We start from the raw sequence: 26,402 nt of genomic DNA on the forward strand, positions 1-26,402 counted from the left end.
ATATTTATGTTGACACATATAAGGGCAACACTGTGGTGATAAACCAATAGCTGAGTAAGACACTCAACGTCCAATAGCGTAAGAGCTTACATGACACCTTGGGCTATAACCCTTTAACTGGAGACGCATCTCAGTATAGCACCCGGCTGACAGGCAGGTGTCATCTGCATAGTATTAAGGTCTATGGAACTGGTGTCGGATATGACTGCAAGAAAAACAAGGTAGCTATTCAACTGTATTCTCTGGTGCGCCCCCACATGGAATATTGTATACAAGTATGGAGCCCTCGTCATCAGAAAGTATTATTAGAAAGTATATTTCTTTGTATTTGGAGAAAGTTCAACACCGGTCAACAAAAATCACTCCATAACTAAGTCGACTTTCATACTAGGAACGGGTGAGGGCCACTAGGCTAACAACATTGCAAACCAGACATAACAGAGCACATCTTTTAAAAGCAAATTAAATACTGAGCAATTAGGAGGATATTGATCCAGACAACTTCTTCAAAAGGTCAGATGTAATACATACAAGGGGAAAAACACTTTCAAGCTCAACAAGTCACAATGTAGGACAGAAAACAAGAGATACTTTTGCACCCATAGGGGTATAAACCCATGGAACCGCCTACCTGCACAAACCTTAAATGCTTTTAGGGTTTTGACGGGTTAATACTGCTGAATTTCAAAACCAGTTTGATAAAATCATCAGAACAAATGAGGGACTATAGACAAGCCGCTAGCTTCCTGTTCACGTCGAGGCCACTAGAGAAATATTCTGCCAGGTAAATTCAGGTAAATAACATTTGATTTATTCATCACAATGTTACAGAGTGGAGGTGATAGTGTTATTGTTATCGTGTTGGTTACCCGCGCTTGATTGTAAAAACATTTGTTTACGTTATAACGAAACACGAAATGTGTTTATCACTATAGGTATTGTGCCGGATATGTTATTATTATTATTTTATGGAATATGTGTGTTTGGGTATTTTTACTATTTGTGTTTGCAGAATCGAGCTATTAGCTCTTGGACCCCGCCTTCCTCTCTCCTCTCTTGAGAATAGCCTCTCAACTGTCAATCAACTAATGATTGATTGTGATTTACTCACAATCAACTGTGTGTGTGTGTGTGTGTGTGTGTGTGTGTGTGTGTGTGTGTGTGTATGTGTGTGTATGTGTGTGTGTGTGTGTGTGTGTGTGTGAGAGTGTGTGTGTGTGTGTATGTGTATGTGTGTGTATGTGTGTGTGTGTGTGTGTGTGTGTGAGAGTGTGTGTGTGTGTGTGTGTGTGTGTGTGTGTGTGTGTGTGTGTGTGTGTGTGTGTGTGTGTATGATCTAGGTTACTACGCTGGACGTGGAGACGCCGCGTGAGGACTGACCCTTGACCCCCTCTACTTGGTATCATGAGAGGTTTGTTGTCAATACACACAGACGGCAGTCACAGTTCTCTGTCTCTATGCCGTGTTTAGCTTGACGATATCTGATCGTCTTCTTCTGTACTATTCTTAGGTTACTTTTGGCATTTAAAAAGGCATTTGCTTTCATTGCCTCACATTCATTTCAGTATAACACATTTTTAGTGAAGAATGCTGGTTCTCAGTATGATAAAAGTTTTAGCTGAATGCATGATATAGAGCATTACAGCCACTTTCTTTTGAAAACAAAAACTTCCTCAGCACCATTTTGAAATTATAATACTTGAAAATCATATTTGGTAATCGACTTGAGAATCGAATTCACAATCGACTTGAGAATGGTTCAAGACGGACCGAAACGTCGTCGTCCCTTCACTTTTTAGTGTGTGGTTTAGTCAACATATTTGGTAATATTTCGTAAACTCATCAACTGAAGCTGATGTCATTACAAAGTAATTTAAAGTAAGGAGTCTCCAAGAGTTATAGAAGAAGCCTTGTTGTTGTCAGTACACACATAGAGCAAGCCATGTTGTTGTCAATACACACATAGAACAAGCCTTGTTGAGTGCCCATGAAGCTGAGTTCACATACCAGTGATGGCAGAACACTCACATAAGAGCTCCGCTTCAAAGTTTTCTGAGAAAACAAGAGGAAAACGAGGGGACAATCGCTGATATCAGGGCGTGCTGTGATAAAAACTAATCAGCTTTGGATAAGTGACCAGTTCTTGTTGTGACTCTTCCCGTGCAGATGTTTGTGGGTATGAAGAAGCAGATGTGGTGATAGCTGAAGGTAAATAAAATTTAAGACATTCCAAAGACTCTACAACCAGTCACGATTATAATCAGGAGACGGTAATGTAACGATATGGATCCAGAAAGAAGAACCACAGTGCGTTCGTAAATACGCTTTCATAACTTAACAGCCGAAAATCTCACCACATATACCTCAAAGAAAAGAAAATGGTCGTGGAAGAAAATCTGTAACAGCAAGGATTCATCTTGGATACAAGTATCCTTGGAGACTTGATGTAAGCGATAGCACAACAGATGAGAATGTAGAATATGTAGCACAGGAAAACGATATCACCTCTATCAGTTCTTAAGACTGCTCCTTATAGGAGATTGATGGGGTAGGGTGGGGGGGGGGAGGAGAGGCAAGACCTACCTTTATCTCCTTGTGGTGTTTGCCTTAATAATGCCACCGAAGGAGGTACACATGCGTCAAGTATATGTGTGTGTACATGTGCGTCACGCACAAAACATCCTCAATAACCAAGCCGAGTCCTGTACTTCGACCAAGGCCTAAATCCCAACATTCCATATCCATACTCTCAAACATTACTCGCCACCCATCCAGCAAATGTGGTTCCTGATTATGGCACGATAAAGTTCATTATGTAGCTGAAAATCAAATCTCAATATCAATGTTTCACTTTCTGTTGCAGATTCTAAGAGTAGTGAGGACATGGATTCAGAAACGCCTCAAAGCAAGAAGGTCTCAGTGGTAGATCTGGGTCAGCTGGGTGAGTTACTTTATCTTAGTATACAGTAATCTTTCATCTCAGGTTCTTCCAGAGATGCTGCTCCTTCATTCAAATATATTTTGCATCATACATTTGGTTGATTAAAGCAAAATGTTAGGCTTTTCAGATATTGATTGGGAGATGAGATAGGTAACCAAGTAAGTCATTGCAAAAGAAGGCACCAAGCCAGGGAGGCTAGGTAATCAACATTTTGTTAAGTCAGATAAACACTGTTGCCTGCTCATTACCAGGTCTGGGACGGGAGACGGAGCCCAGCCAGGAGGAGTGGCAGAGGGTGGCGCAGCAGCTGCATCAAGCCTTCACCGATATCGGCTGCGCTTATCTCACCAACCACGGTGTTCCCGACGACCAGGTGAGTCGTCTGCTGGTCTCAGGGGCCGACTTCTTCTCCCTGAACCGCACCAAGAAGGATGAGTTCGCTCATAATCTGGAGACTAACTCAGGCTACATTAGCCCGCAGACAGAGTCGTGAGTGCCGTCGAACTTCCTCCATGTTTCTTAATATTTTTTTATTTCGATTAACACAATCTTTGTCTTTAATGAAAAGTGAAATATCTTGGTTAAAGTTTGCTGAAGTTATTGTCATCGTTTCTTTATCTATTTGCTTTTAATTTGCTTAATTTTAATCTACTTTTGTCTTCCACTTTCTTATTTTTTTGTATTAATGCTAGTCAAAGATATATCGAATGTGTCTGGGACTCCTTCCTTCCCGTAGGATCAACGACGAGGAACTCAATGAGGGCTTCATCGTTAAGACAGGCGAGGAGGACCTACCTGACAAAGAAGTACCGTCCTTCAGGCCGGCCTTGACCTCCCTTCTGGAGTACTACAAGGCGCTCTCCACCCGGGTCATGAAGGCCGTGGCCCTGAGCCTCGGTGAGTGCCAGGAGGAGCAGGTCAGGCAGGAATAATGACGTGGAGAGGGACGTGATAAAACAAATGGACAGCTTAGATGAAGGAGGCGCCAACCTACTAAATGAGTGTGTAACTAGCAGAGGGAGAAAGGGTAGGAAGAAGGGGAAAGAAAGGAGAGAGGGTTAGGAAAGGGGAAATGAGCGTGGTTGTCATTCTTCTTGATGTTTTGTGTCAATGAGAAATAAGTACAAGCATTTATTTCACACACAGGAATCTGTACAACAGTTGATTGACAGTAGAGAGGCGGGACCAAAGAGCCAAAGCTCAACCCCCGCAAGCAAAACTAGGTGAGTACACACGCACACACAGCTGTTTAACACAAGGGGGCACACGCACTAGGGGACACAGGTGGAAACTGAGTGCCCAAATGAGCCACAGAGATATTAGAAAGAACTTTTTTAGTGTCAGAATGGTTGACAAATGGAATGCATTAGGAAGTGATGTGGTGGAGGCTGACTCCATACACAGTTTCAAGTGTAGATATGATAGAGCCCAATGGGCTCAGGAATCTGTACACCTGTTGATTGACGGTTGAGAGGCGGGACCAAAGAGCCAGAGCTCAACCCCCGCAAGCACAACTAGGTGAGTACACACACACATATACACGTCACGTGTTTACATTCACAAGCGTTCGTCATGAGCGGGTGATAAAATGTCTCTTATCTTACATAGTCCAGATATGAGACTGCCCTGTTAAGTGCATCTTTTATTCTCTCCTCTGACCAGTACCATTTTTACTTGACATAATAATAAGAGTGTTCAGAAACACTAATATATATATAACTCATGTATAATACATTGTACACGAGCTCTGAGTAAGTTATCATCTTTTTAGCATCTGATCGACTTTGATATTTTGGAAAAAATACATTACAGTACATAACTTTATAGCTGGTGGCTGGAACATTGTACAATCATGCGTAACTTATGTTTTGTATAAGTTACGTTCTGCACAACCGAAGTCCTGCACAACTTAAACCTTGCATGTATTAAGTTTTGTGTAATCTAAATCCTGCATACTACAGCAATTTAAAGTACATGATGATAAGCTTAACCACTTGGGATGGACGGTAGAGCGACGGTCTCGCTTCATGTAGATCAGCGTTCAATCCCCGATTGTCCAAGTTGTTGGGTACAATTCCTTCCCCCCATCCTATCCCAAATCCTTATCCTGATTCCTTCCAAGTGTTATATAGTCGTAATGGCTTGGCGCTTTCCTCTGATAGTTCCCTTGCCTTCAACACATTAAGGACTAAACGCTAATGTTATCTCCATCAAAGTGTAAGCATAGAATGTGCTATCATATTAAGATGGTGATAACATGAATCACAAAACCAGGAGATGTTATACGAAGGCAAAACTAGGAGATGTTATACTGCCAGATCTATGATGTTCAAAGACATCACCTCGCATATATAAACAGGTCTGTAATTCCTCGAGAAGCAAATGAGGTTGCAGCGCCAACGATCTGGCGATTCCGATGCTAAATTTTCATTATCCAGATGGCTAAAGCGAGCTACTCCATACCTACAGGCAAGGAGAAGGAGTGGTTGGTCAGCATGCACCAGGAGCTGGGCTCGGAGAACGGCCTGACATGCCTACGTGTCAACCACTATCCCGCTGTACCAGCCACCGTCGCCGATGGAGCTGTACGTTTCGCCGCCCACTCTGACTTCGGCACCCTCACTTTCCTTTTCCAGGACGACGCTGGCGGCCTCCAGGTCAGTGGTAGCATCCCGGCGTCTCTAAGCTTGCATACCAATTGATGCGCTAAGTCAGTTTGCCTTGCTGCAGAACTGCACTTGATATATTCATTCAGGGTCGGAGAGTGAGAGAGACGAAGAGGTAAAGGGAGATCATCCCTTTGGGGTAACTGTCCTGTATATATATGACTTTCGGGTGTGAATAAACGGCTGACATCTTCTTCAACAGGTGCAGGACCGCGAGGGGGTGTGGCAAGACGCTGTCCCTGTGCCAGGCGCCGTCTTGGTCATGGTGGGAGACTTCCTCAAGTTCAACTCTGACGACAAGTTCATCGCCGCGGTAACTAAACTGAGGTTCCTCTATTCTTGCAATTGTTGGATTTAACAGTTGTATTTTATTCCACTTGCCACATATATCCTATCCCCTTTGTCGCCTGTTATATATCCGCCTCTATATCTGTCAAATCCTTGACAGTCCACTCAAGTCCTATTCACATATACTGGTCACCAGTTCAACGATAAAGTCCAACGATCCTCTTTCAGGTGCATCGAGTGGTGGTTCCTAAAAGCGACGAGCAGCGAACACCCGCTCGAAATGCCATCATATACTTCGTTATCCCTGACGGCGACCTTCCCATGGCGCCTGAGGGCTCCTCCTCCACCGTCAACCGCCTCGAAGTTCGTCAGTATCTGTACCAGCAGCTGAACAACATCTACATCAAGAGAGAATAGCAATGATATCCACTACCCAGAAATAATAACACTGACTTTCACACCCGGATATAGCTGTGCTAACTTCTACACTCAGACCATTGACTTCTACACTCAAGAGATAGAACCACTGACTTCTACACTCAAGAGATAATGGAACTGATAGTAGCCGTCGCTCTAGGTAAATCGGCTGAGGTCCACTTGAGAGGAGTATAATATAATTGGGAAGCGCTCAATCGTTTCGTTCCCGATGTAGAGAGTACATTTATCTAAGTTGCTGAGAATGTGATTTGAAATGTATTGTAATATAATAATTCTGAATTGTATTATTTGAAGTTTGTTTAATCTTTCCTTGCATGAAATTTATGCTGTTTTTAACGACTTTTAAGCAAAGATTTTTTTAAGAATTCCTAAATGGTCATATTTAGTCTTCAATCCTCTCTCAAACAGTGTTATTTATCAGTCATAAACCTGCCCTCAAGGAGTCATACATTAATCATCACGCTATCTTAAATATTTTGTGTGGTGTTATCGGAGGTCAGTGCTCATCTGTACGTTTTCTGACCTGCCTTCTGGGGGTGGTATAGTTAACCCGAATGTTGGTGGCTGTAGCCTGCAGTCAGGCATAGGCAACACAGCCTGGTTAATCAAATAATCATTGGAGGCATTTTTCAAGTTTCATCTGCACAGTCATTTCACTCCTAATTGTAAATTTTGTGCAATGTTGCATATCCTTCCATCTAATATTTTAGGGCAAATTTATCACAAACTTTTTTTTAAATTTTAGTTGTCATTAGATGAAATCACAGTTGGATTTGTAAGTTTTCCAATCAGTGTTCTAGTTTCATTAGGCGACCTTTAAAATCACTGGGATTTGCATCTATTGATTGTTATACTAGAAAAATAACTAGAATGTGGATTTCAATATTTGACTTAGCACTTAGCACTCTCACTCTCCCTCACCCCACCCCCCTTTCTCTCTCTCTGTGAGATAATTTATTATTATGGACTGCTGAAAAACGGATACAAATTATGCAAAAAAACTAATCCCCGATTTTAAACTTCTGAAAATTGCAGGGAATTGTTATAGGTGCCAATATTTCTTAAAAAGTGGCAGTGGGGCTGACCGTGAAACGCCTATGACACTTCCATATCCATAACACCTTAAAACTGTTTTCTTATCCGTGTGTGTGTGTGTGTGTGTGTGTGTGTGTGTGTGTGTGTGTGTGTGTGTGTGTGTGTGTGTGTGTATGTGTGTGTGTGTGTGTGTGTGTGTGTGTGTGTGTGTGTGTGTGTGTGTGTGTGTGTGTGTGTGTACGTGTTTGCGCAAGCAAAATCTAGTTCCCTTGAAAACACGACGTGCTCAGTAAGTAATTTATTTCTACCTGAGAGCCAATGAGAGTCGAGGAGACGGCAATGATTAAATCTTTTCTACTACAAATATCAGGAGTGAGATCAAGTTTGTAGATAGGAGTATCTTGTCCATACGCCCCATCGTCAGCCCCACTGCAATCGCCATCCATCTGTGAACAGGAGCATCTCGTTCACACTCTCCTTCGCCAGGTACACCTCAACAATCTTCAACTCTGCAACCAACACCTAATCCTAGGTTGTTTATTAAGATTTTCCTATATAATATATAATTTAAATTAAATTTGCTGTCAAGTTGATGTTGCTAACTTATACTGGATTAGATTCCAAACTTTTCCATATTTTATGTTAATATCAATTGCAATGGTGAAGGAATTAATAACTATGCTTGGTGAAACTGTTTTTGGCTCTCAGATGAGATGCAACCATAATGCGGCTCACTAGTCCGGATGACACGTCTGTTTCTCATTCCTTCCTCGTCACAGTTTATATATATATATATATATATATATATATATATATATATATATATATATATATATATAAGGAAGAGAGTACCACCTCTGTCTGGAAGAAGGGGGACCCTTAGCCTCGGAGGAAACCACGCATAACGCATTAGAGGGAATGTTTGGGTTCCCCTTTAATACAGTTTCTGAGTGTTTTTCTCCTACCACCCCCTTCCTTTTGTGTTTTTTTGTGCTTTATTATGAATAAATATATCTGGCATCATCAAGAAGAACAATCATCAACTATCATCACTAGCATCATCATGAGAACTGGCATCAGGACGGAGACCCACTGGAAGACTTCAGCTGCATTTCAAAAACGCCTGCAAACGCGACCTCAAGCAGATGAACATCGACATCAACACTTGGGAGGCAGAAGCTGCGGACAGATCTGCCTGGAGATGTACAGTGCAGAAGGGACTCCAGCAATGTTGCTGCTCTTGATTTTTAGTTGTTAATTTTATTGTTATATTTGATAATTAAACAATATATTTCATATTTATAATTTTCTCAGGTAGCTATAAGAGCAGCCAAGACCTCGTCGCTGGCAATGTCTTCATGCAGCAAGATTCCTGTGGTCAACCTGGGTCAGCTGGGTGAGTTAACATGTCGATCTAGGTTAGCAAGGTTCACGCTAGCGATATGTAATCAGTTTCTGTGATTTTATCGGGATTTTTTTCAATTCCAAGCTAATTTAATAGCGGCTGCTGTTTTTGTGTTATATGTTCGCTTACGGCAAGGTGTGGCGTTTAATATTCCCAGTCCAAAATGGGTAAGTGTCTTGACCTACGTAAAGGGTACTTGAGCCAAGTGGGGTAACCTGGATGCAGGGAGGCAGAACAGTTTGAAAGATGACTTGGGCCAATTCCACACGGAATGCAGGGTTGAGACAAGGCGGAACGGCAGGAAAAGGAATAGGAGTCACAGGGATGTCCTGGCCCAGGAGAGCAGATCTTGACGTAACGAAAGGTTAACTGGATCCAGTGGGGGACTGGTACAGTGGAGCTGGGGTTCAGGGTCGGAGACCTTAGGTAAAAGGGACCTAAAGTTGAAGAATAGCGACAGCAACGGTTGGGCGCGTTTCCAATCACCTAATGCTCCTCTTCACCCAGCAGTAAATACGTATACCCAGAAGATATGATGTTGTGGGGTTGCATTCTGGGAAGGGTTAGTAGTTCGACCTAGAAACCATGATTTGGTATTCAGGTGATGCCTCAGGAGCCCCTAGAGCATGCAGTTGAATTCCAGGTTACATTATTTTTCTAGCATATCATGGTTCAATGGGGTAAAGCGTGTGCTTGCGAGTACCCAGTGAGCAGGTTTGAATTTTTCTCAAGACTCCTGTTTTATCATTATTATTATTATTAAGACCAAGGTAGGTTCTTATAATAATAATAATCCTGGAGTTTTGACTCCAGGTCTGAGACGGGAGACGGAGCCCAGCCAGCAGGAGTGGCAGAGGGTGGCGGAGCAGCTGCTTCAAGCCTTCACCAATATCGGCTGCGCTTACATCATTAACCACGGTGTTCCCGACGACCAGGTGAGAGAGGGCTGTCTTATTGTACAGAATTACCATTTGAAGGTCAACTTTCTCGTTTGAAATCAGTATTGATTCTTGGTATTGTTGGATTATTAGGTATTGATTCTAGGTATTGTTGGGGAGCCGGTCGGCCGAGCGGACAGCACGCTGGACTTGTGATCCTGTGATCCTGGGTTCGATCCCAGGCGCCGGCGAGAAACATTGGGCAGAGTTTCTTTCACCCTATGCCCCTGTTACCTAGCAGTAAAATAGGTACCTGGGTGTTAGCCAGCTGTCACGGGCTGCTTCCTGGGGGTGGAGGCCTGGTCGAGGACCGGGCCGCGGGGACACTTAAAGCCCCGAAATCATCTCAAGATAACCTCAAGATTAGCACATTTATTGATAAATATTGTGGTGGTGGCTTTATTGATATACCAATGAACAAATATAAGTATTTATTGATTCTTGGATTGATGGACTGAGCAGTTGGAGAGTGTCTTCAGTTCTGGGTCGGAGTTCTTTCGCCTCGACCAGAATGTGAAGAACAAGTATGCGAAGGACCTCAACACACACGAGGGTTATATCGCTTCAGGGAAGGAGAGGTAAGATCAGGTATTCTTTTTTTGACCAGACCACACACTAGAAGGTGAAGGGACGACCCCTGACACACTAGAAGGTGAAGGGACGACCCCCTGACACACTAGAAGGTGAAGGGACGACCCCTGACACACTAGAAGGTGAAGGGACGACCCCTGACACACTAGAAGGTGAAGGGACGACCCCCTGACACACTAGAAGGTGAAGGGACGACCCCTGACACACTAGAAGGTGAAGGGACGACCCCTGACACACTAGAAGGTGAAGGGACGACGTAATGTGGCATTGTCGTCCCTTCACCTTCTAGTGTGTGGTCTGGTCAACTTACTTTAGCCACGTTATTGTGACTCATCGCCTGCACAGGTATTCTTTTCATAAATACTTAATAATAATAATAATAATAATAATAATAATAATAATAATAATAATAATGTTATTATTACTACGATGTTCTGTGACGTATCGGATTTTTCTTGCAGGTTCGCTGAGCTTCAGGAGCTGCATGAGACGTATAATATTAAGTCTCCCGAAGCCGTATTTCCTGACGCAGAGGTACCGTCCTTCAGGCCCTCCATAGCCAGTCTCTTCAAGTCCTGCAGGACCCTCTCCATCAGGCTCATGAAGGCAGTAGCCCTCAGCCTCGGTGAGTAAAGTTTCTACACGGTATCTAAATCACTGCTCTCTTGCGTGAACTTTTGTAAATTAAGATTGTTTTTGTTTTTCGTTTGAGCAGGGAAGGAGATGGATTACTTTGTGTCTATGCACCAGCAGGTGGGCACCAAGAACAATGTGCCCTGCTTGCGTGTCAACTACTACCCACCAGTCCCAGCCACCGTCCTTGAGAATGCAACTCGCTTCAGCGCACACACAGACTATACCACCTTCACCTTCATCTTCCAGGATGATATGGGTGGACTCCAGGTCAGTTTATTGTCCTGTGGGGGGGCTATGCACTGTTTCCGGTGACTTAGGTGTACATAAACAACTCAGGTTTGTTTATGATTGTTTATAATAACACTGGTGGTTTGTACATCAGTTTATGCAGTCCTGGAAAAATGTATGCCTTAGTCATTTAATTTACGAGGTTCAGTTAGATAAAAACAACCCTCTAATAATATTTTAGGACATAAGCAATAGCTATGCTTAACTCTCCTCAGACTTAAAAGATTCTCAACAATTTCCATCTTCCATCCGTCATTAGTAGTGTAACCTTGGATGTAGAACAGATTTTGCCACTTTCAAAAGCCCAATCGTCATCCAAGGTTACACTATACTGCCATTGAGATAGAGAGGAGCTACTAAGATTGCCCTAACATTATGAAGTTATGAGAGACTCTGCAACAGATTCGTGACCAAGATGGGACGTGGCTTGATGCTGGTTCAATGCCAGGAGCTATTCTTATCCTGGCGGGAGAGTTTCTCACCAACTACTCCGATAACAAGGTCATTGCTCCGGTGAGTAACTTAGGCGGTGGTGGCTTCAGACGCTATCTCTTGGTACAGTTTTTTTATGCCACACATTTGTCATATGTTTTGTTTCCATTTGTGTATGTTTGTCTCCTGTATATAGTACTCCACTAATCTGTCGCCAGTCGTCTACTAAAAATGCTTGTGACTTTCATACCTTTTATCACATTTATCACGCTAATCACTTAATTTTATATCCACTTTGCCAGTGCCTCAATAAATCTTGTATGTTGTGATCATGTCACTTCTTGCCCTTCTCTCTCAGTATGATTAGGCCTTTCGTTGTCACCTAGGTCATTCAGGTTCAGAGACCATTCAATAGTGTAAAATTGAGACATCGCATGATGATACTGAGATCCTTATGTACTAATAACCCACAGAAATCACAATTGCGTGATGCATCAAATGAACAAATCCACAACTCCTTTTGACCATGTCGTAACTCAGTCGATTAAGGCAGCGTCTGGGATGCTCCCGGACGCAGGTTCGAATCCTCGTCACGGTCCTTGTGGATTTGTTTATGTGCTAATATTTTCCTTTGTGTCATACCAGGTCCATCGAGTGGTGATTCCTGCCGAAGAGTTAAAGCGAAAGACACATCGCCTCTCCGTCGCCTACTTCACTCACGCAGATGGCCATACTCCCATGAGGCCCCAGGGCACCTCTAAAGAGAAGCCTACAACTGTCTTGGAGTACGCCAGCAGCAGGTTAACTATGGCTTATAAATAGAGGCGACCAGATCGTGTTTGTCAACACCACCGACGACCAACGCTGCTGACGACCAGATCTTGTGTGTTACCATCAGCTACCATTACCACGATTATCTTCCCAATTAGCTAGCCAGGCCATTTCCTTCAAACCACCAGCTGGCCAAGCAGTGACCCCATAACAACCTGGCCAAGCAGTGAACCCCCATAACCACCACCACTTGGTCAAGTAGTGACTCCCATTCCCACCACCTCTACTACTACTACCCACTACTACCAACACAACTACTTTAAACGACTACTACAAATACTACCACGACTTCTAGAGCTACAACTACATCTATTCCCATCACTTCAGTTACTACCACCATCACTACTAGCACTATACTACTACTACTGCTACCACCAATAGTATTACCCCTACTCCCAATTTAAGTACTACTACCCTTTATTACCACTACTTCCTCAACGACTACTTACCTAGTAAGTCCCCTGATTTTATATTGCATATTGATGGAATGCACAATGCGGTCATAATAATGTGACGAATCAATGAAAAAATATTCAGGTAATTGGTGAGAGTGTCCAGAGACACGAGATTAGTCCCATTCATTGACATATTTCCATATTGATGACATAGTAAATGTAATTCTCAGATTGGTTTTGCTTCCAAAGTACAGAAAATGGCTATTAATCCCCACAAGCATTGCTTTGACCTTTGACCTCCGAAAGCTTTGGGTAGACGTCTTGAAAGTACATGAAGGCTTATGAAACTTATGAGACTTATGAAACAATGTGTCACATTTCTAGCTAAGGAGTCGGCGGCTTTCAAGCACCTTTAACACATTTTTCCCCTAAGCTGTCTTAAATACAAACAAAGTTTGAGGGGGAATAATAGCCCATTTTCCAATTCCAGAAGAATAAGCAATCAGGAAATACCATTACCAAGGAGCAAACATTGTGTTATTATGAATAATCATGTCCATTTGTCTGTATGTAAATTTCTTGGAAAAAACTAATTTGACCATTGAATAAATGTTAATACATTCGACTGTGTTATTTTGTACAAACATCCGAGAATATTGACAAAATCGATCAAATGTAATCAAGATTAATTTGAAATTGTATCTAACTATTTATAATATAATGAACAAACATAATCTACCAATTGAACATGAAGTTGAGAATTGGTTTAGATGTTATGCCCATTTTATTTTATTTTAAGAATTTTAAACAAATTCCCATTTGGAATTTGTTTTATTTTCCGTGTACTTTTATGATAATGACCTCCAGAAATTTTAATATACAAATAATTTAAATTATTTTGGAAAAAGTTTCAGTTATAATGGTCTGGAGATTTAAATAATTATTCTTGAAAGATTATATTGCCCTCATGCAATATCACACTTAGACAAGATGAGACGAATTGGGCACTGTTCCTCAACTGTTCGCCCATTTCACTGTTATGAAGGTCGACAACCCTGTGAGTAATACAACACATATAAATAATAAAGCCTATTTTATCTGTTCAGTGATATTGGAAAAAGATGGCGTTCATCATGAATCTGACGATAATTCCATCGTTGGATCAAGTAACATGTCTAAGCCAATAGAGACAGGTGAAATTGAAATTGAAATAAGTTTATTGGGGTAAAATACACACAAAGGGATGAGGTAGCTCAAGCTATCCTCACCCTGTTCAGTACATCGTGTTAATACATACATAGACACACATCACAGGCAATAAACGTATTACCCAACATTCTGAGAGATAAACATATACATTTCCTCCTTTACACAAGACAGGTGATAATGTGGCGAACTGTGACTGGTCGAGGAGTTTCATTGCGTTATAACGTAACCCTGTAACGTTTTGGTTTTCAATATAGCTCATCTGACGCCAGAAATATGCAATCTACCAAGCCTTCTCTCTCTGTTGACCAGACCACACACTAGAAGTTGAAGGGACGGACCGAAACGTCGTCGTCCCTTCAACTTCTAGTGTGTGGTCTGGTCAACATACTTCAGCCACGTTATTGTGACTCATCGCCTTCTCTCTGTCTTGCAATATTTTCGTTACCTTATCATAAAACTCCAATAAGTTCGTCAGGCATGACATCCTATCCGTGTTGTTTATTTATTTATTTATTTATGCATATACAAGAAGGTACACTGGGATTGTGAGGATACATAATATGGTAATTACAATCTTTATATTGTTGTCTGATTACAAACCTAATTCTTTCTAGGTGTGTAACTAGTCTATACCTTATAATTCTTCCAAGTAATTTGCTTATAAGTGAAACAGGTCTGTAGTTAACTGCCTCTTCTCTATCGCCTTTCTCGTACATTGACACCAAAATCTCCAAAAGTGTGCGTGTGTATTGAAAATTATGTAACTACCTTCACATGATTGTTACTTAACTAAATGAACTAGGAGGTTCAGTCCCTGAACCCATTATGTACTGTAACCCTTATCACCACCACCGTCCACGGGATGGGTATGGGGTGTAAAATAAATGGACTAAACTAAACCCCGAAATCATCGCAAGGTAACCACAAGGTAACCACCCAACTCTCACGTCAGTGTTTTGAGAGTAGCAGAGGTGGCAGCTTCTCTGATTCTCGTCTCCAGACCCGTGAGAACATTCCCAAACTTCTTTGTCTTAGAGAAGGGATCACCACATTCTTCGTAGTGAGTACTATGCTTTAATTGTAGTGTGAGTACTGTGCCTTCATTGTATTGTGAGTACTATGCTTTCCTTGTAGATTGAATACTATGCTTTCATTGTAGTGTGAGTACTGTGCCTTCATTGTAGTGTGAGTACTATGATTTCCTTGTAGTGTGAGTTCTATGCTTTCTTTATAATGTGAGTACAATGTTTTTTTGTGTAGTAGGAATATCATGCTTGCTTTCAAGTGTGAATATAATGATTTCCTTATAATGAGAGGTTTATGCTGACCTGCTAGTGTGAGGTCTATGCTTGCTTTGTAATGTTAGTAGTATGCTTCCGTGCTAGTGTGTGTATTATGCTTGCTTTGCAGTGTATTATGCCTTTTTTGTTGTGTGAGTACTGTGAGTACATCGTCTTGAGTACATATGAAGGAAATATCGACCCCAACAACCATATCCACAGAATTGTTAAGAGTGATACTCTCAACTGATCTATTCAGCGTTGTGTATCAACTCATCTATCAATCTCTATCTCCCAATCCACTGTTACATTAAAAACAAGAACATTGGGACACAGGTGTCCCGGAACTGAGAGGATAGAGCTACGAGGAAAGGCTAAAGGAGCTGAACCTCACATCCCTGGAAAACAGAAGAGTAAGGGGAGACATGATAACCACCTACAAAATTCTCAGGGGAATTGACAGGGTAGGACAAAGACAAACTCTTCAGCACGGGTGGGACACGAACAAGGGGACACAGGTGGAAACTTAGTACCCAGATGAGCCACAGAGACGTTAGAAAGAATTTTTTTCAGTGTCAGAGTAGTTAATAAATGGAATGCACTAGGAAGTGATGTGGTGGAGGCTGACTCCATACACAGTTTCAAATGTAGATATGATAGAGCCCAGTAGGCTCAGGAATCTGTACACCAGTTGATTGACAGTTGAGAGGCGGGACCAAAGAGCCAAAGCTCAACCCCCGCAAGCACAATTAGGTGAGTACAATTAGGTGAGTACAATTAGGTGAGTACAGGTGAAGTGTCCCGTGAGTCAATAGACCCACTGCACCTTACCCATCTTCTATATTACCTCATGAATTGATGTAAATACATTAATATAATCTCAAGAATTGGTGTAATATATTAATATAATCTCATGAATTGGTGTAAATATATTAATATAATCTCATGAATTGGTGTAAATACATTAATATAACCGCATGAACCGGTGTAAATACATTAATATCACCGCGTGGCATGCAACAGAAATACGTCCGTATTCTAATGATGTTACTTCTCCTTGCAGAAGATGTTACAGTCGCCGCTGTCAGGCAGGAAGATCCCAGTGGTCGATATGGGTCAGCTGGGTGAGTTCACGATTGTTGCCTGGTCTGTTTGTATGTATTTAAGGCTTTCCTTAACGACAAAAACACACGTTTGATATTCAATATCACATGAACAAGCACGCAGACACTTGCACACGGACAACTAGGTGAGTAACTGGGTGAGTAACTAGGTGAGTACACACACAAGAACAATAGCTATGAAATAGACAACAGAAGAGGCAGTTTCAAATGCAGAGACTCCCCAAATAACTCCTTCCCCGCAAGCACAAGTACAATACATGAATTCAAAATCAGACATGTTCACGGTGTATAAGATACCGTAAAACCAGCAAAATTGACAAAGGCAGACAGGTTCTAAATATAGAAAAATATAATGACTGGAAAGCATAAACTACAAATGAACCAAAGGTGATGTTAAAGAATTGGTCTTAAGGGAAGGTGACCTTTGACTATAAGGACCACTCCAGGGTCTCCTTCAGACATGGAGTGGTCCTGGGAGACATAAGGACCACTCCTCACTCCAGGTCTGGGACGGGAGACGGAGCCCAGCCAGGAGGAGTGGCAGAGGGTGGCGCAGGAGCTGCATCAAGCCTTCGCGGACATCGGCTTCGCTTATCTTATCAACCACGGTGTTCCCGATGACCAGGTGAGGTTTGTCAGGCCATAGCAGAAGCTGAGTAGTTGCTCTTACTGGAAGAAACATTAATTTCTAATCTGTAAGTCCATCCACTCGGATTCAAACAACATCGAAGACCTCACTTTTTACAGGTCCGTGTTCGATCCCTGTGATGGGGATCATTCAATCCCTCCGTCCTGTCCCAGTTCCGTGTTCTCATATTCCTTCAAAGTGCTATATGATAATGATGGCTTAGTGATATCTCCCGATAATTACTTAATCTTCTAATCTATAAACTTTTACTGTTGACTGTGGATCTAAAGTCATCTTCCAAAGTAATATTTTTTACAGTTCTGACCAAAAAATATTTAGTTTCTGTTTACACAATTATTTATTTATTTATTTACAAGAAAGTACATTGGGTTTGTGAGAGTACATAACATTGGTGTTAATACATTTTTGCAAAGCCACTAAGTCGCAAAGCGTTTTGGGCAGAATGTGGAGAATTATGGAGAATGTGTAGATTCTCCACACATTATGGAGAATGTATAGATATATTTCTTTCGTATTAAAACTATTAAGCAAAGTGAAGTTATTTATTACCTTGACCGCATACGATACGTTTGTGCAAATATTATCCTAATGAGAGTTTATGCTAAAACTTGTTCATAGCTAACAACAATAGACGCGTTGTATTATAATTAATTAACTGTATTAGTTTTTGTCGGGGACAGGTCTCCCTTCCCCAAGGTTGAACTGGTGAGCCTTTCAAGGATGCAACCCCACAACAGTTGCCTAACTCCGGATACCTATTTACTGCTAGGTGAAAAGAGGCATTAGATGAAAGATAACGTGCCCACCCATTTTGTGCCCCCGCCCGAGAATCGAACCCGGGATCCCCGATTATCGAAAACGAAGCCAACTTTATTACTATGTTCTTTGTTGAACAGTTAAATCGGGTCTTCGAGTTAAGCGCCGAGTTGTTCAGCCTGGAACAGGAGACGAAGAACAGGTTTTCAAGAGGAGCCGAGGATGATCATGGATATGTCGCAGTGGACAGAGAGAAGTAGGTATAAATCTCTGTTCATATTAGTCCTGTATACATACTAGCTCTTATCAGCAGGCAGGAGACGCATGTATGAATTTGGGTTAATATTTGACCCACTGCATACTTATTACCTTCAGGTAAATGTAAATATATCAAACAGTGATGTATGAGATAGTGAGAGTGGTGTGTGATGGTGCTGCACAAAAGGAATACCTTGCAGACTCGACCTAGAACACGTAAGGGAAAGATGAGAGGAAGTGAAAGTAGTAATATTTATATATATATAATGAATGTGTTCCAGACTGGACCCAGAGCTGAGGTACCACGAGCTGCGAGAGGCGTACAACGTGAAGAACGTTGATGGCAGGTTTCCGGATGAGGAGGTGCCATGCTTGAGGCCCGCCGTAGCCTCACTGATAGACTCCTGTATGGTCCTCACCAACCGGCTCCTCACTGTCCTCGCTCTCAGTCTAGGTGGGTCAACACTATTTTACTACAAATACGTGAGCTTTTCAATATTGGATTATTGCGGGCTATTCATGCCCGTGCCACCTCTTGGGTGGTCTTAATCTTGATCAATCAATCAATACTGGATTACTGTTCCCTTTAAACAACACCATCTGGGCAGTAGAAATTGATTAAATAACTTATGTGACGGGCACCTGCAACATACATTGTAAATAAGATTAGAACATGATGTGGGTATGAAAGAGACCCAGTAAACACAGAGAGAGAGAGAGAGAGAGAGAGAGAGAGGAGAGAGACCGAGAGGAGAGAGAGAGAGAGAGAGAGAGAGTAGAGAGAGAGAGAGAGAGAGAGAGAAGAGAGAGAGAGAGAGAGAGGAGAGAGAGGGAGAGAGGAGAGAGAGAGAGAGAGAGAGAGAGAGAGAGAGAGAGAGAGAGAGAGAGAGAGAGAGAGAGAGAGAGAGAGAGAGAGAGAGAGAGAGAGAGAGAGAGAGAGAGAGAGAGAGAGAGAGAGAGAGAGAGAGAGAGCGTGTGACAGATAAGAGACAATACAACGTGAGGAAGAAGTCGTGGAAGCCACCTCCATCCACAACTTCGAGGCCAGGTTCAACAAAGAACTTGAACGTCAGAATAGTTAAATTATAACGCATTATGTACAACAGGGCTAGTAAGCGAGGCATGACCTCACTCCCTCATAGACACAGGAAGAAAACCAGTTAAGAAAGGACGAGGTTGAACGCTGGTTTGTCCATTCGTCTCTGATGGTTCCATCGATAGGTTATATTTGAAGAGTTTAGTTAGGTGAGGAGATATGACATAGCGTGCCTATCTTGGCCAGATACAGTAATTATCAAGAGACAGCGCTACACAAGTGTTACAATATAGTACTTGGAGGGATATGAGAACAGGATAGGAGCTTGGATAGAAGGAAGGAGTAAAGGAACGGTGTGCAATCACTTGGACTATTGGGGATCGAACGCCGCCGTGCAAATAATAAATAAAACTATGTGAGTATTCTCTTTCTAATGTAGAGAAAAATATTACGAAAATAGATCTGTAATCTGTATTAAATTCGCGATAAAATAAATTAGATTTTGATTTTACTGGTATTTAATTTTATGAGTTATAGAATTTATTTACTGTTAATTGCGTGTTATTACTGAAGATGGCCAATGCAGCCTATGTGGGCAATAGGAATTTGATCATGGTAGTAAATAGCTTTTTAATATTTTCATAGTATGGCCAATGTCCTAAGTAAGTATTGGCCGAAATAAAGCAACACACTACAAAATTTCATATCTCTCACGCTTCAATAAGAACAAGGAATAATATAACACAGAAACCTCTTTTTTTCCGCCTTCATAATGACGCGATGTTTGTGTGTCTGTTGGCCGCGTAGAAACACAAGTTTGCCTCATTACCTTTCAAAGCTTATTTCCTTCTTGTCCACAGGACTCGCTCGGGACTTCTTCACCTCCACCCACAGGATGATATGCACCGGCGACAACATGTCGATCCTGCGCCTCCTTCACTACCCTCCCGTGCCTGGCGACACCCCTGAGAACACCATCCGCTGTGGAGCTCACACCGACTACGGGACCTTCACTCTCCTCTTCCAGGACCTCCTAGGTGGCCTCCAGGTTAGTTTATGGTGACCTTAATTCATCTCTCTCTTACCAGTGATACGTCACTGGTTTCATACGTCAGGCTGCGAGCAGCCGCGTCCAACAGCCTGGTTGATCAGTCCAGCAACCAGAAGGCCTGGTCGACGACCGGGCCACGGGGACGCTGAGCCCCGGAAGCACCTCAAGGTAACCTCAAGATAAGGTACCATGCTCCATAAATATTTACTCCAGAACAGGACCCTCTAATCTCTTAACAGTCCTGTTCCCAATTGCTAGCGAGGAGAAGCGTAAAGGTTTCGAGCCTAATCGTTAATCTCTGATTACGGCTCGAACCCAATCCTTTTTGCTTTCGAGGCGAGGAGGTGATGGCACTCACTAATACTATATTATATTTTTAAATTTCATCTCTCCATTAGATAAATACAGCTTAAAAACTGTAAGACTGAAGCCTCATTATACTGAGTGTCTGTGTGGTTGCCTACACCTAAGGTCCGCGAGCGGGGGGAAGCGTGGATCGACGCGACGCCCATCCCAGGCGCCGTGGTGGTCAACGTGGGCGACCTCCTGCAGTTCTGGACGGCAGACCAGTACCTCGCCACGGTTAGTGTCTCTCACCTCCCTGAGTTACCAGCGTCCGTGTATGTGTGTGCCAGACATTGTATTCAAAATTATTACAAATTCTATATCTTTACCCCATAATAAATGCTTAAAACATTGATTTTCGTGTTTGTGGTCTTGGCGCGAACAGGAGCACCGAGTCGTGGTACCTAGGGACGAGGTCCTCCTGAGGTCTCCTCGTCGTTCCGTGGTGTTCTTCGTCCACCCTGACGATCAGGTCTCCATCAGGCCCCTGAATGGCTCCTCCACCTACGCTCCCATCACCGCAGCTGCCCACACCATCCAAAGATTCAAAGCCACCTATAATTATCAGTGAAGATGATGAACATGACCTCTGCTGATGGTGAATATGATCTGTATTACAGAAGAAGATGGCCCCTACATTAAGGACGAAAATCCTTGTATTAAAACAAAGATGATCCAATGTTACAGACGAAGATGATCCCAACGTGTTCAAGTCGAATCTGGACATCTGCTATTGACGCCAATGGCTTCCTAGTATTACCTGGTGGAAAAAAGATACCCATCCTGATCCAAGTACCTCGCCATCACCAGAATCACCAAACTACCAGCTTCCTGTGTGCTTGTACATCAGCTTGCATGACCATGGCAGTCATTAAAATGCAGTGTGTGTACAGATGTACATTATGTGCATAGAGACAAAGGCGTACACTAACTTTCCATATCTTAGTGTGTTCGGGAAAGTAATTGTTTTGTAGATAGGTTCAAACAAATGTGGTATTAACTGTAGACATTTCGTTCGCTGTCCACTGGACGGTCGTCAGACTCTATGTAATCTAAAATGAAGCTGTCTCACAGTCCAGACTGGATGGTTGTCTGTTTAACCTTTCTGTGCTAATTTAAAGTTCATTATGACGTACAGTTACACAACAAAATGATGTAAAATGTATATAATTATATCCTTGCTCTCTTGACGCTCGTGTGCAGTGGTGTGGTCGGCTTAGGCGTGTAATCTATTTAGAAACATTCATTTATATATACACTTTGGCATGGTTACACAAATGATGCATACAAGCCATTGACTTCATTCGATGATAGGCAGTACCTATTTATCCTTTATTTCGCTTTAAAATTACCTTACTTGTTGGTAAATTATTATTTTGTTCATGTGCCGTGTTAATTAAATACATATATCAAAGTAACACACTTTATTTTTGGATTTATTTACTCAAGAAGGTTAATTATTTATTGCTGAAAATGTATGAACTACTCTGAGGGGACAACCGGTCTAACTTGAATTTGCCAGAAATATTTAACTAGTGTAATTAAAATTACAGTTTAAAGAATTCTATTTTTTTATCCATTATATTATATACATGTTCATAAGCCTAATTGGAGAAGTCTATGTAATACATAATTGTGAATGTCAATTAGATTATCAATATATTAAATGCACTGAAACATATGTCAGAGAGAGAGAGAGAGAGAGAGAGGAGAGAGCCTGAGAAAGAGATACAGAGAGCGGGATATACTGCTGGATTAAGGATGAAAGTTCAACATGAAATTGACAAGTTTAAAGGATTTTTTACGCGAGCTCAATTTGAAGTCCTGCCCTGTGTGACTCTCTTGACACAGACTTTCTGTGTCTGTAGTCACCACAGATGACATGGTGGGTATGGGGTCCGCCACAGAACACATGGTAGGGTATAGGGTGCGCCACAGCCACCAGGATTAGTATTTTAATCATTAATAAGCAACATAAACTACACTAAACTGCCCAGGCTACTGGAAGTGTTTACAGAAGCTGAAAGAATTTCTCCCTCATACACTTTCCTTTATAATCAATCTCTAGGGCACTTTTGTTCCGTAGAGATTGCTGATTCTTCCGTTAAGGTGTTGTACACTTGACTATTCATTTTGCTCCGTGCCAATGGCCTTCTTTGCCCTGGAGATGATATACTCCTTGACGGTGGGAGACTTCTCACAGGAGGAGGAAGGCATCATTAAGACGTCGTTGTCAGCGTGGACGAAGTACATGAGGGAGAGCCTGGTAGCCCTCCGTTGAACCTCTTCTGCAGGAATGATAACCTGATGCATCTGTGGAACAGACAAATTACCATTACTTTTTATTTGGGTGGTGGCAGTGATGTGGAAGATGTGTACTCATGCTAATATTTCGAGAAACGAAAGAACATATGACCACGTACTCTGGAGAACATGAATGCAGCATCATACAAAACCTCACACATGTAAATAACATAATCAAAGAACACTATTCAAGTAGCACAACACAAACACCCCCAAACAAACGAACAAAAACATAAACAAACCTGACAAATAACTCTCCATACACACACACATACAACATCCTCAAATAACTCTCCATATACACAAAATCCTCATAAATAACTCCCCAATACACACAACATCCTCACAAAAGACACCCCACACAAACAATAGGCAATACTAACGGTAGCCAATACAGCCAGCAACCCAAACGTACGGGTGCTAAATGAGTCAAGAAAGCAAGTCGGTTAACAGAGACCTTTAGACAACTTTCGCAGACAAACAATTCCTAGCGCGCCAACGAACAAGCTGAGCGAGCGTTGTTGGTAACTCACCACGGCCTTGAACTTGTCGTTGGAGTAATACTTTATGAAGTCCCCGGCCTAGGATGACAACGGCGCCAGGCGAGTTGGGTACGTCCAGCCACGAACCCTCACGGTCAAGCACCTGGGAAAGGAGTGAATGAGAGAGAGACAGACAGACAGATAGAGATAACGAGAAAGAGATCAAATTAAAAAATAAGACTTTACATGTGAAATTGCAGATAAGGAAATTACAAAACGTTTCCAAATATTAATCATTACCAAAAGTAAGGTGTAAATGTCCATATATTGGCATTAGACCATTTTTTTGACATTTATAATACAAATGATGTTGTCTGATTCAGAGTGATTTTTCTCGATAATACTTAAAACTAACCATCATAATTTTAGCGGCAATTAATAAAGCTTTTAGATACAGGGTTCGGTACTGTCTGACGCAGGTAGAAGTAACCCACTGTTAGCCTTGAAGACTACCCGTGTCGCGCAAAACAGTGTGATAGCTTCGTTTGCCGTTCTTGGAGTACCTAATGTGACCTGGAATCTAGTCATGGTGTCCCGAAGCAAAATATATTTGCCTGAGGCTCTTTATGATTCAAGATAAGTTAATATGAAAGCCCTAAATGATACACTGGAGGAGCATAGCTTTTACCTGATGTTCTCTAACAACATAAGATGACCTGGAAGCAATTTATGATGCTCTCAGGTTTGAAAATATTGATTCATCACATTAGTTAGGGTTTCCAGGTCATTGCGACCTGGAAATCCCTAATATTTTTTAGTAATATAAAGTATTCTGAAAGCCGTATAGGAAGTTTTGCAACAGTGCAAAAATGACGCAGACCTTTTCAGAGTGTATATGATCAACATAACGTAACTTGGCAACGCTCACCATCTATGGTATAACATAAGTATTACTGAAGGCCGTGTGCCTTTCCTGGAGCAGCATAAACAAACAACAAGGTTGTTCTTGCCAGTCATGGAGCAAGAGCAAACGTGCAGGCTCTGTATGATTTTTAGGAACAACATAACTAAATCCGAAAGCCGCGTAAGCCGTTCTTGGAATAAATAAATTGATTTGCAAGACCTCTCTTATCGCCTTGGCAAAGTACTAATTTAACTGGAAGCCGTGAATATCTAACTTGAAAACATAAACTAGCCTGGAAGCAGCCACTGGCATACTTAATTTATAATCGTCTTGAAACCATCTGTGCAATTATGAAAAAGATCTTGCCTATAGACTGACGGCATGGACGTAGAATGACATTAGCTGGCCCTTAGCTTCCTATATCACAGAACATTCTTTTGTAACCCTGAAACAGCATTAAATAACCCGAGTTCCTCTCACAACTTAGAAAAGTTGACCTAGTCCTGGAAGCCTCTCATAAGGTTATGAAATATAAACTAAAATGAAAGACTGTTCGTTATGCGTTTGAACAGACGCTAACCTGCAGACCTCCATTGTCATCCTGGAAGATTAGAGAGAAGGTGCTGTAGTCCTTGTGGGCGCCGAAGCGGGTGGTGTTCCCCAGGGTGGTTGGGGGAACTGGCGGGTAGAAGTTCATGCGCATCGTTGTGAGGCTGTCGGCAGTCCCGGCCTTCTGGTGCATTGACAGCAAGTAATCCTTGTCTTTGCCTTGAAATACAAAAGGTATTTGAGCTTATGAGTCCGTATATCAAGGATGGCTGTCTCTGCCTCTCTCTCTCTCTCAGCCTCCTGCTTCTCTGTCTTGCTCATCCGTCCATATAAGATTTACACAAGTTACACGAGTTTAGTGCTCCAGAGCAAAATCTAAGTTCCAAACCTTCGTTTTGGAACTTGGGTCGTTTTAATATACTTTATTCCCATGAACCCCGTCCTCTCTCTCTCTCTCTCTCTCTCTCTCTCTCTCTCTCTCTCTCTCTCTCTCTCTCTCTCTCTCTCTCTCTCTCTCTCTCTGACTCTCTACATACCGAGACTTATGGAGATAGCGGCCATGATCTTTTCGGAGAGGGCTCTGCAGGAGAAGAGGAAGGATTCGATGGCCGTCTTGAATGAAGGAATCTCTTGGAAACAGGGGATACGATCGGTGTTCTTCGCCAAGATACCTTCGTGTAGCTCGTGGTCACTGCTGCTATACCTGTGAAAGGTGAGAGAGCGTCGACTCTTAGTGGTATGAGGACGCGTGCTGTGAGTTGAGTTGTGGATATGGCTGGAGTGACGAGTGTGTGTTTGTGTGTGTTGAGATGTATTCCTGTTGAGGTGAATCTCAATAGGAAGCCACCAGTAGACTATCTGAATAGAAAGCCATCGGTATATCACCAGGAAGCTCCAGTAGTATATAGCAACAGAAAGCCACCCCTTGTTCTTACTTCATCAGTAAGCTTGGGGCAAACGTCCTCCAAAAAGTTAAAGTTTAAAATATATATTGTGGAATAATAAACTAACGTGAACCAATTCATCTCTAACAAGGCAACTCACTTCTCGCCGTCTATGGGTACGTAGCCATTCACGGATTCTGGATCAAATTTAAAGAGGTTCTTCTTTTCTTGAGGCAGGCTGAAGAAGGTAGAAGCTGCTTCATACAGCAGACTCAGCTGTTCAAACATGTAGAAATATATACATATATACTCTTTTCATAATGTGAAGGACAGTTATGTATACAAGAACATACATTTGCATGCTTTTAGATAAACATTAAAACTATGTTTTCTATTTCATGAAAACTCAAGGAATCACACAATTATATAGAATACAGATAATTTGCTAATGGATCCTACTGAGCCATTATTTTCGTTTTGCTTCGAATCATAACCATAAGAATATCGTTTTTATACCTTAATCTTATTTATTTATGAAGTAAAACATTACATAGTATAAGATAACTGAAGAGTTTCATATAGAAATGTCTTAAAACAGACGAGTCGCTTTGCTCATTTCATATTAAATTTCTGTGTATAATATTTGTAATTAAATTAAAACTTACAGTCCTTGATTCATGGGTTTGG

General features: G+C 41.9%; 4 protein-coding genes across 7 annotated transcripts in view; 3 read left to right on the top strand and 1 right to left on the bottom strand.

The window, feature by feature from the left end:
- Window positions 1-106: 106 nt before the first annotated feature.
- LOC123768397 (uncharacterized) lies at window positions 107-6,617 on the top strand. 3 transcript variants are annotated; one of them, XM_045758879.2, is made up of 7 exons: window positions 107-221; window positions 2,864-2,941; window positions 3,193-3,430; window positions 3,678-3,838; window positions 5,411-5,598; window positions 5,810-5,920; window positions 6,124-6,617. In XM_045758879.2, exons 2-7 carry the CDS (start codon window positions 2,884-2,886, stop codon window positions 6,310-6,312), a joined length of 945 nt encoding a protein of 314 aa, XP_045614835.2. In that variant the 5' UTR covers window positions 107-221; window positions 2,864-2,883; the 3' UTR covers window positions 6,313-6,617. The 3 variants fall into 3 exon arrangements, with proteins under 3 accessions (XP_045614835.2, XP_069192372.1, XP_069192371.1); XM_069336271.1 differs by lacking the exon at window positions 107-221 and adding an exon at window positions 246-794; XM_069336270.1 differs by lacking the exon at window positions 107-221 and adding an exon at window positions 2,159-2,208.
- A 1,164-nt stretch (window positions 6,618-7,781) lies between these two features.
- LOC123768576 (uncharacterized) lies at window positions 7,782-13,509 on the top strand. The gene is made up of 8 exons (XM_069336272.1): window positions 7,782-7,854; window positions 8,683-8,764; window positions 9,587-9,708; window positions 10,174-10,289; window positions 10,764-10,927; window positions 11,018-11,205; window positions 11,629-11,739; window positions 12,304-13,509. Exons 2-8 carry the CDS (start codon window positions 8,719-8,721, stop codon window positions 12,478-12,480), a joined length of 924 nt encoding a protein of 307 aa, XP_069192373.1. The 5' UTR covers window positions 7,782-7,854; window positions 8,683-8,718; the 3' UTR covers window positions 12,481-13,509.
- Window positions 13,510-15,059: 1,550 nt separating this feature from the next.
- On the top strand, window positions 15,060-21,675 carry LOC123768398 (uncharacterized). Its single transcript, XM_045758882.2, has 8 exons — window positions 15,060-15,153; window positions 16,437-16,497; window positions 17,001-17,122; window positions 18,043-18,158; window positions 18,442-18,614; window positions 20,057-20,244; window positions 20,719-20,829; window positions 20,978-21,675. Exons 2-8 carry the CDS (start codon window positions 16,440-16,442, stop codon window positions 21,161-21,163), a joined length of 954 nt encoding a protein of 317 aa, XP_045614838.2. The 5' UTR covers window positions 15,060-15,153; window positions 16,437-16,439; the 3' UTR covers window positions 21,164-21,675.
- Window positions 21,676-22,001: 326 nt separating this feature from the next.
- LOC123768399 (uncharacterized) overlaps window positions 22,002-26,402 on the bottom strand; it is a 45,720-nt gene continuing 41,319 nt past the window's right edge. For both annotated transcript variants that reach the window (XM_069336274.1, XM_045758883.2), the window contains exons 5-9: window positions 25,876-25,991; window positions 25,368-25,534; window positions 24,863-25,050; window positions 23,430-23,541; window positions 22,002-22,905 (exon numbers count right to left, since the gene is read on the bottom strand). In XM_069336274.1, the coding sequence (XP_069192375.1) occupies window positions 22,826-22,905; window positions 23,430-23,541; window positions 24,863-25,050; window positions 25,368-25,534; window positions 25,876-25,991 (663 nt within the window). In that variant the 3' untranslated portion in view covers window positions 22,002-22,825. The remainder of the gene's footprint in view (window positions 22,906-23,429; window positions 23,542-24,862; window positions 25,051-25,367; window positions 25,535-25,875; window positions 25,992-26,402) is intronic.

The sequence above is a fragment of the Procambarus clarkii genome, chromosome 35, assembly GCF_040958095.1.
Source record: "Procambarus clarkii isolate CNS0578487 chromosome 35, FALCON_Pclarkii_2.0, whole genome shotgun sequence".
Lineage (NCBI taxonomy): Eukaryota > Metazoa > Arthropoda > Malacostraca > Decapoda > Cambaridae > Procambarus > Procambarus clarkii.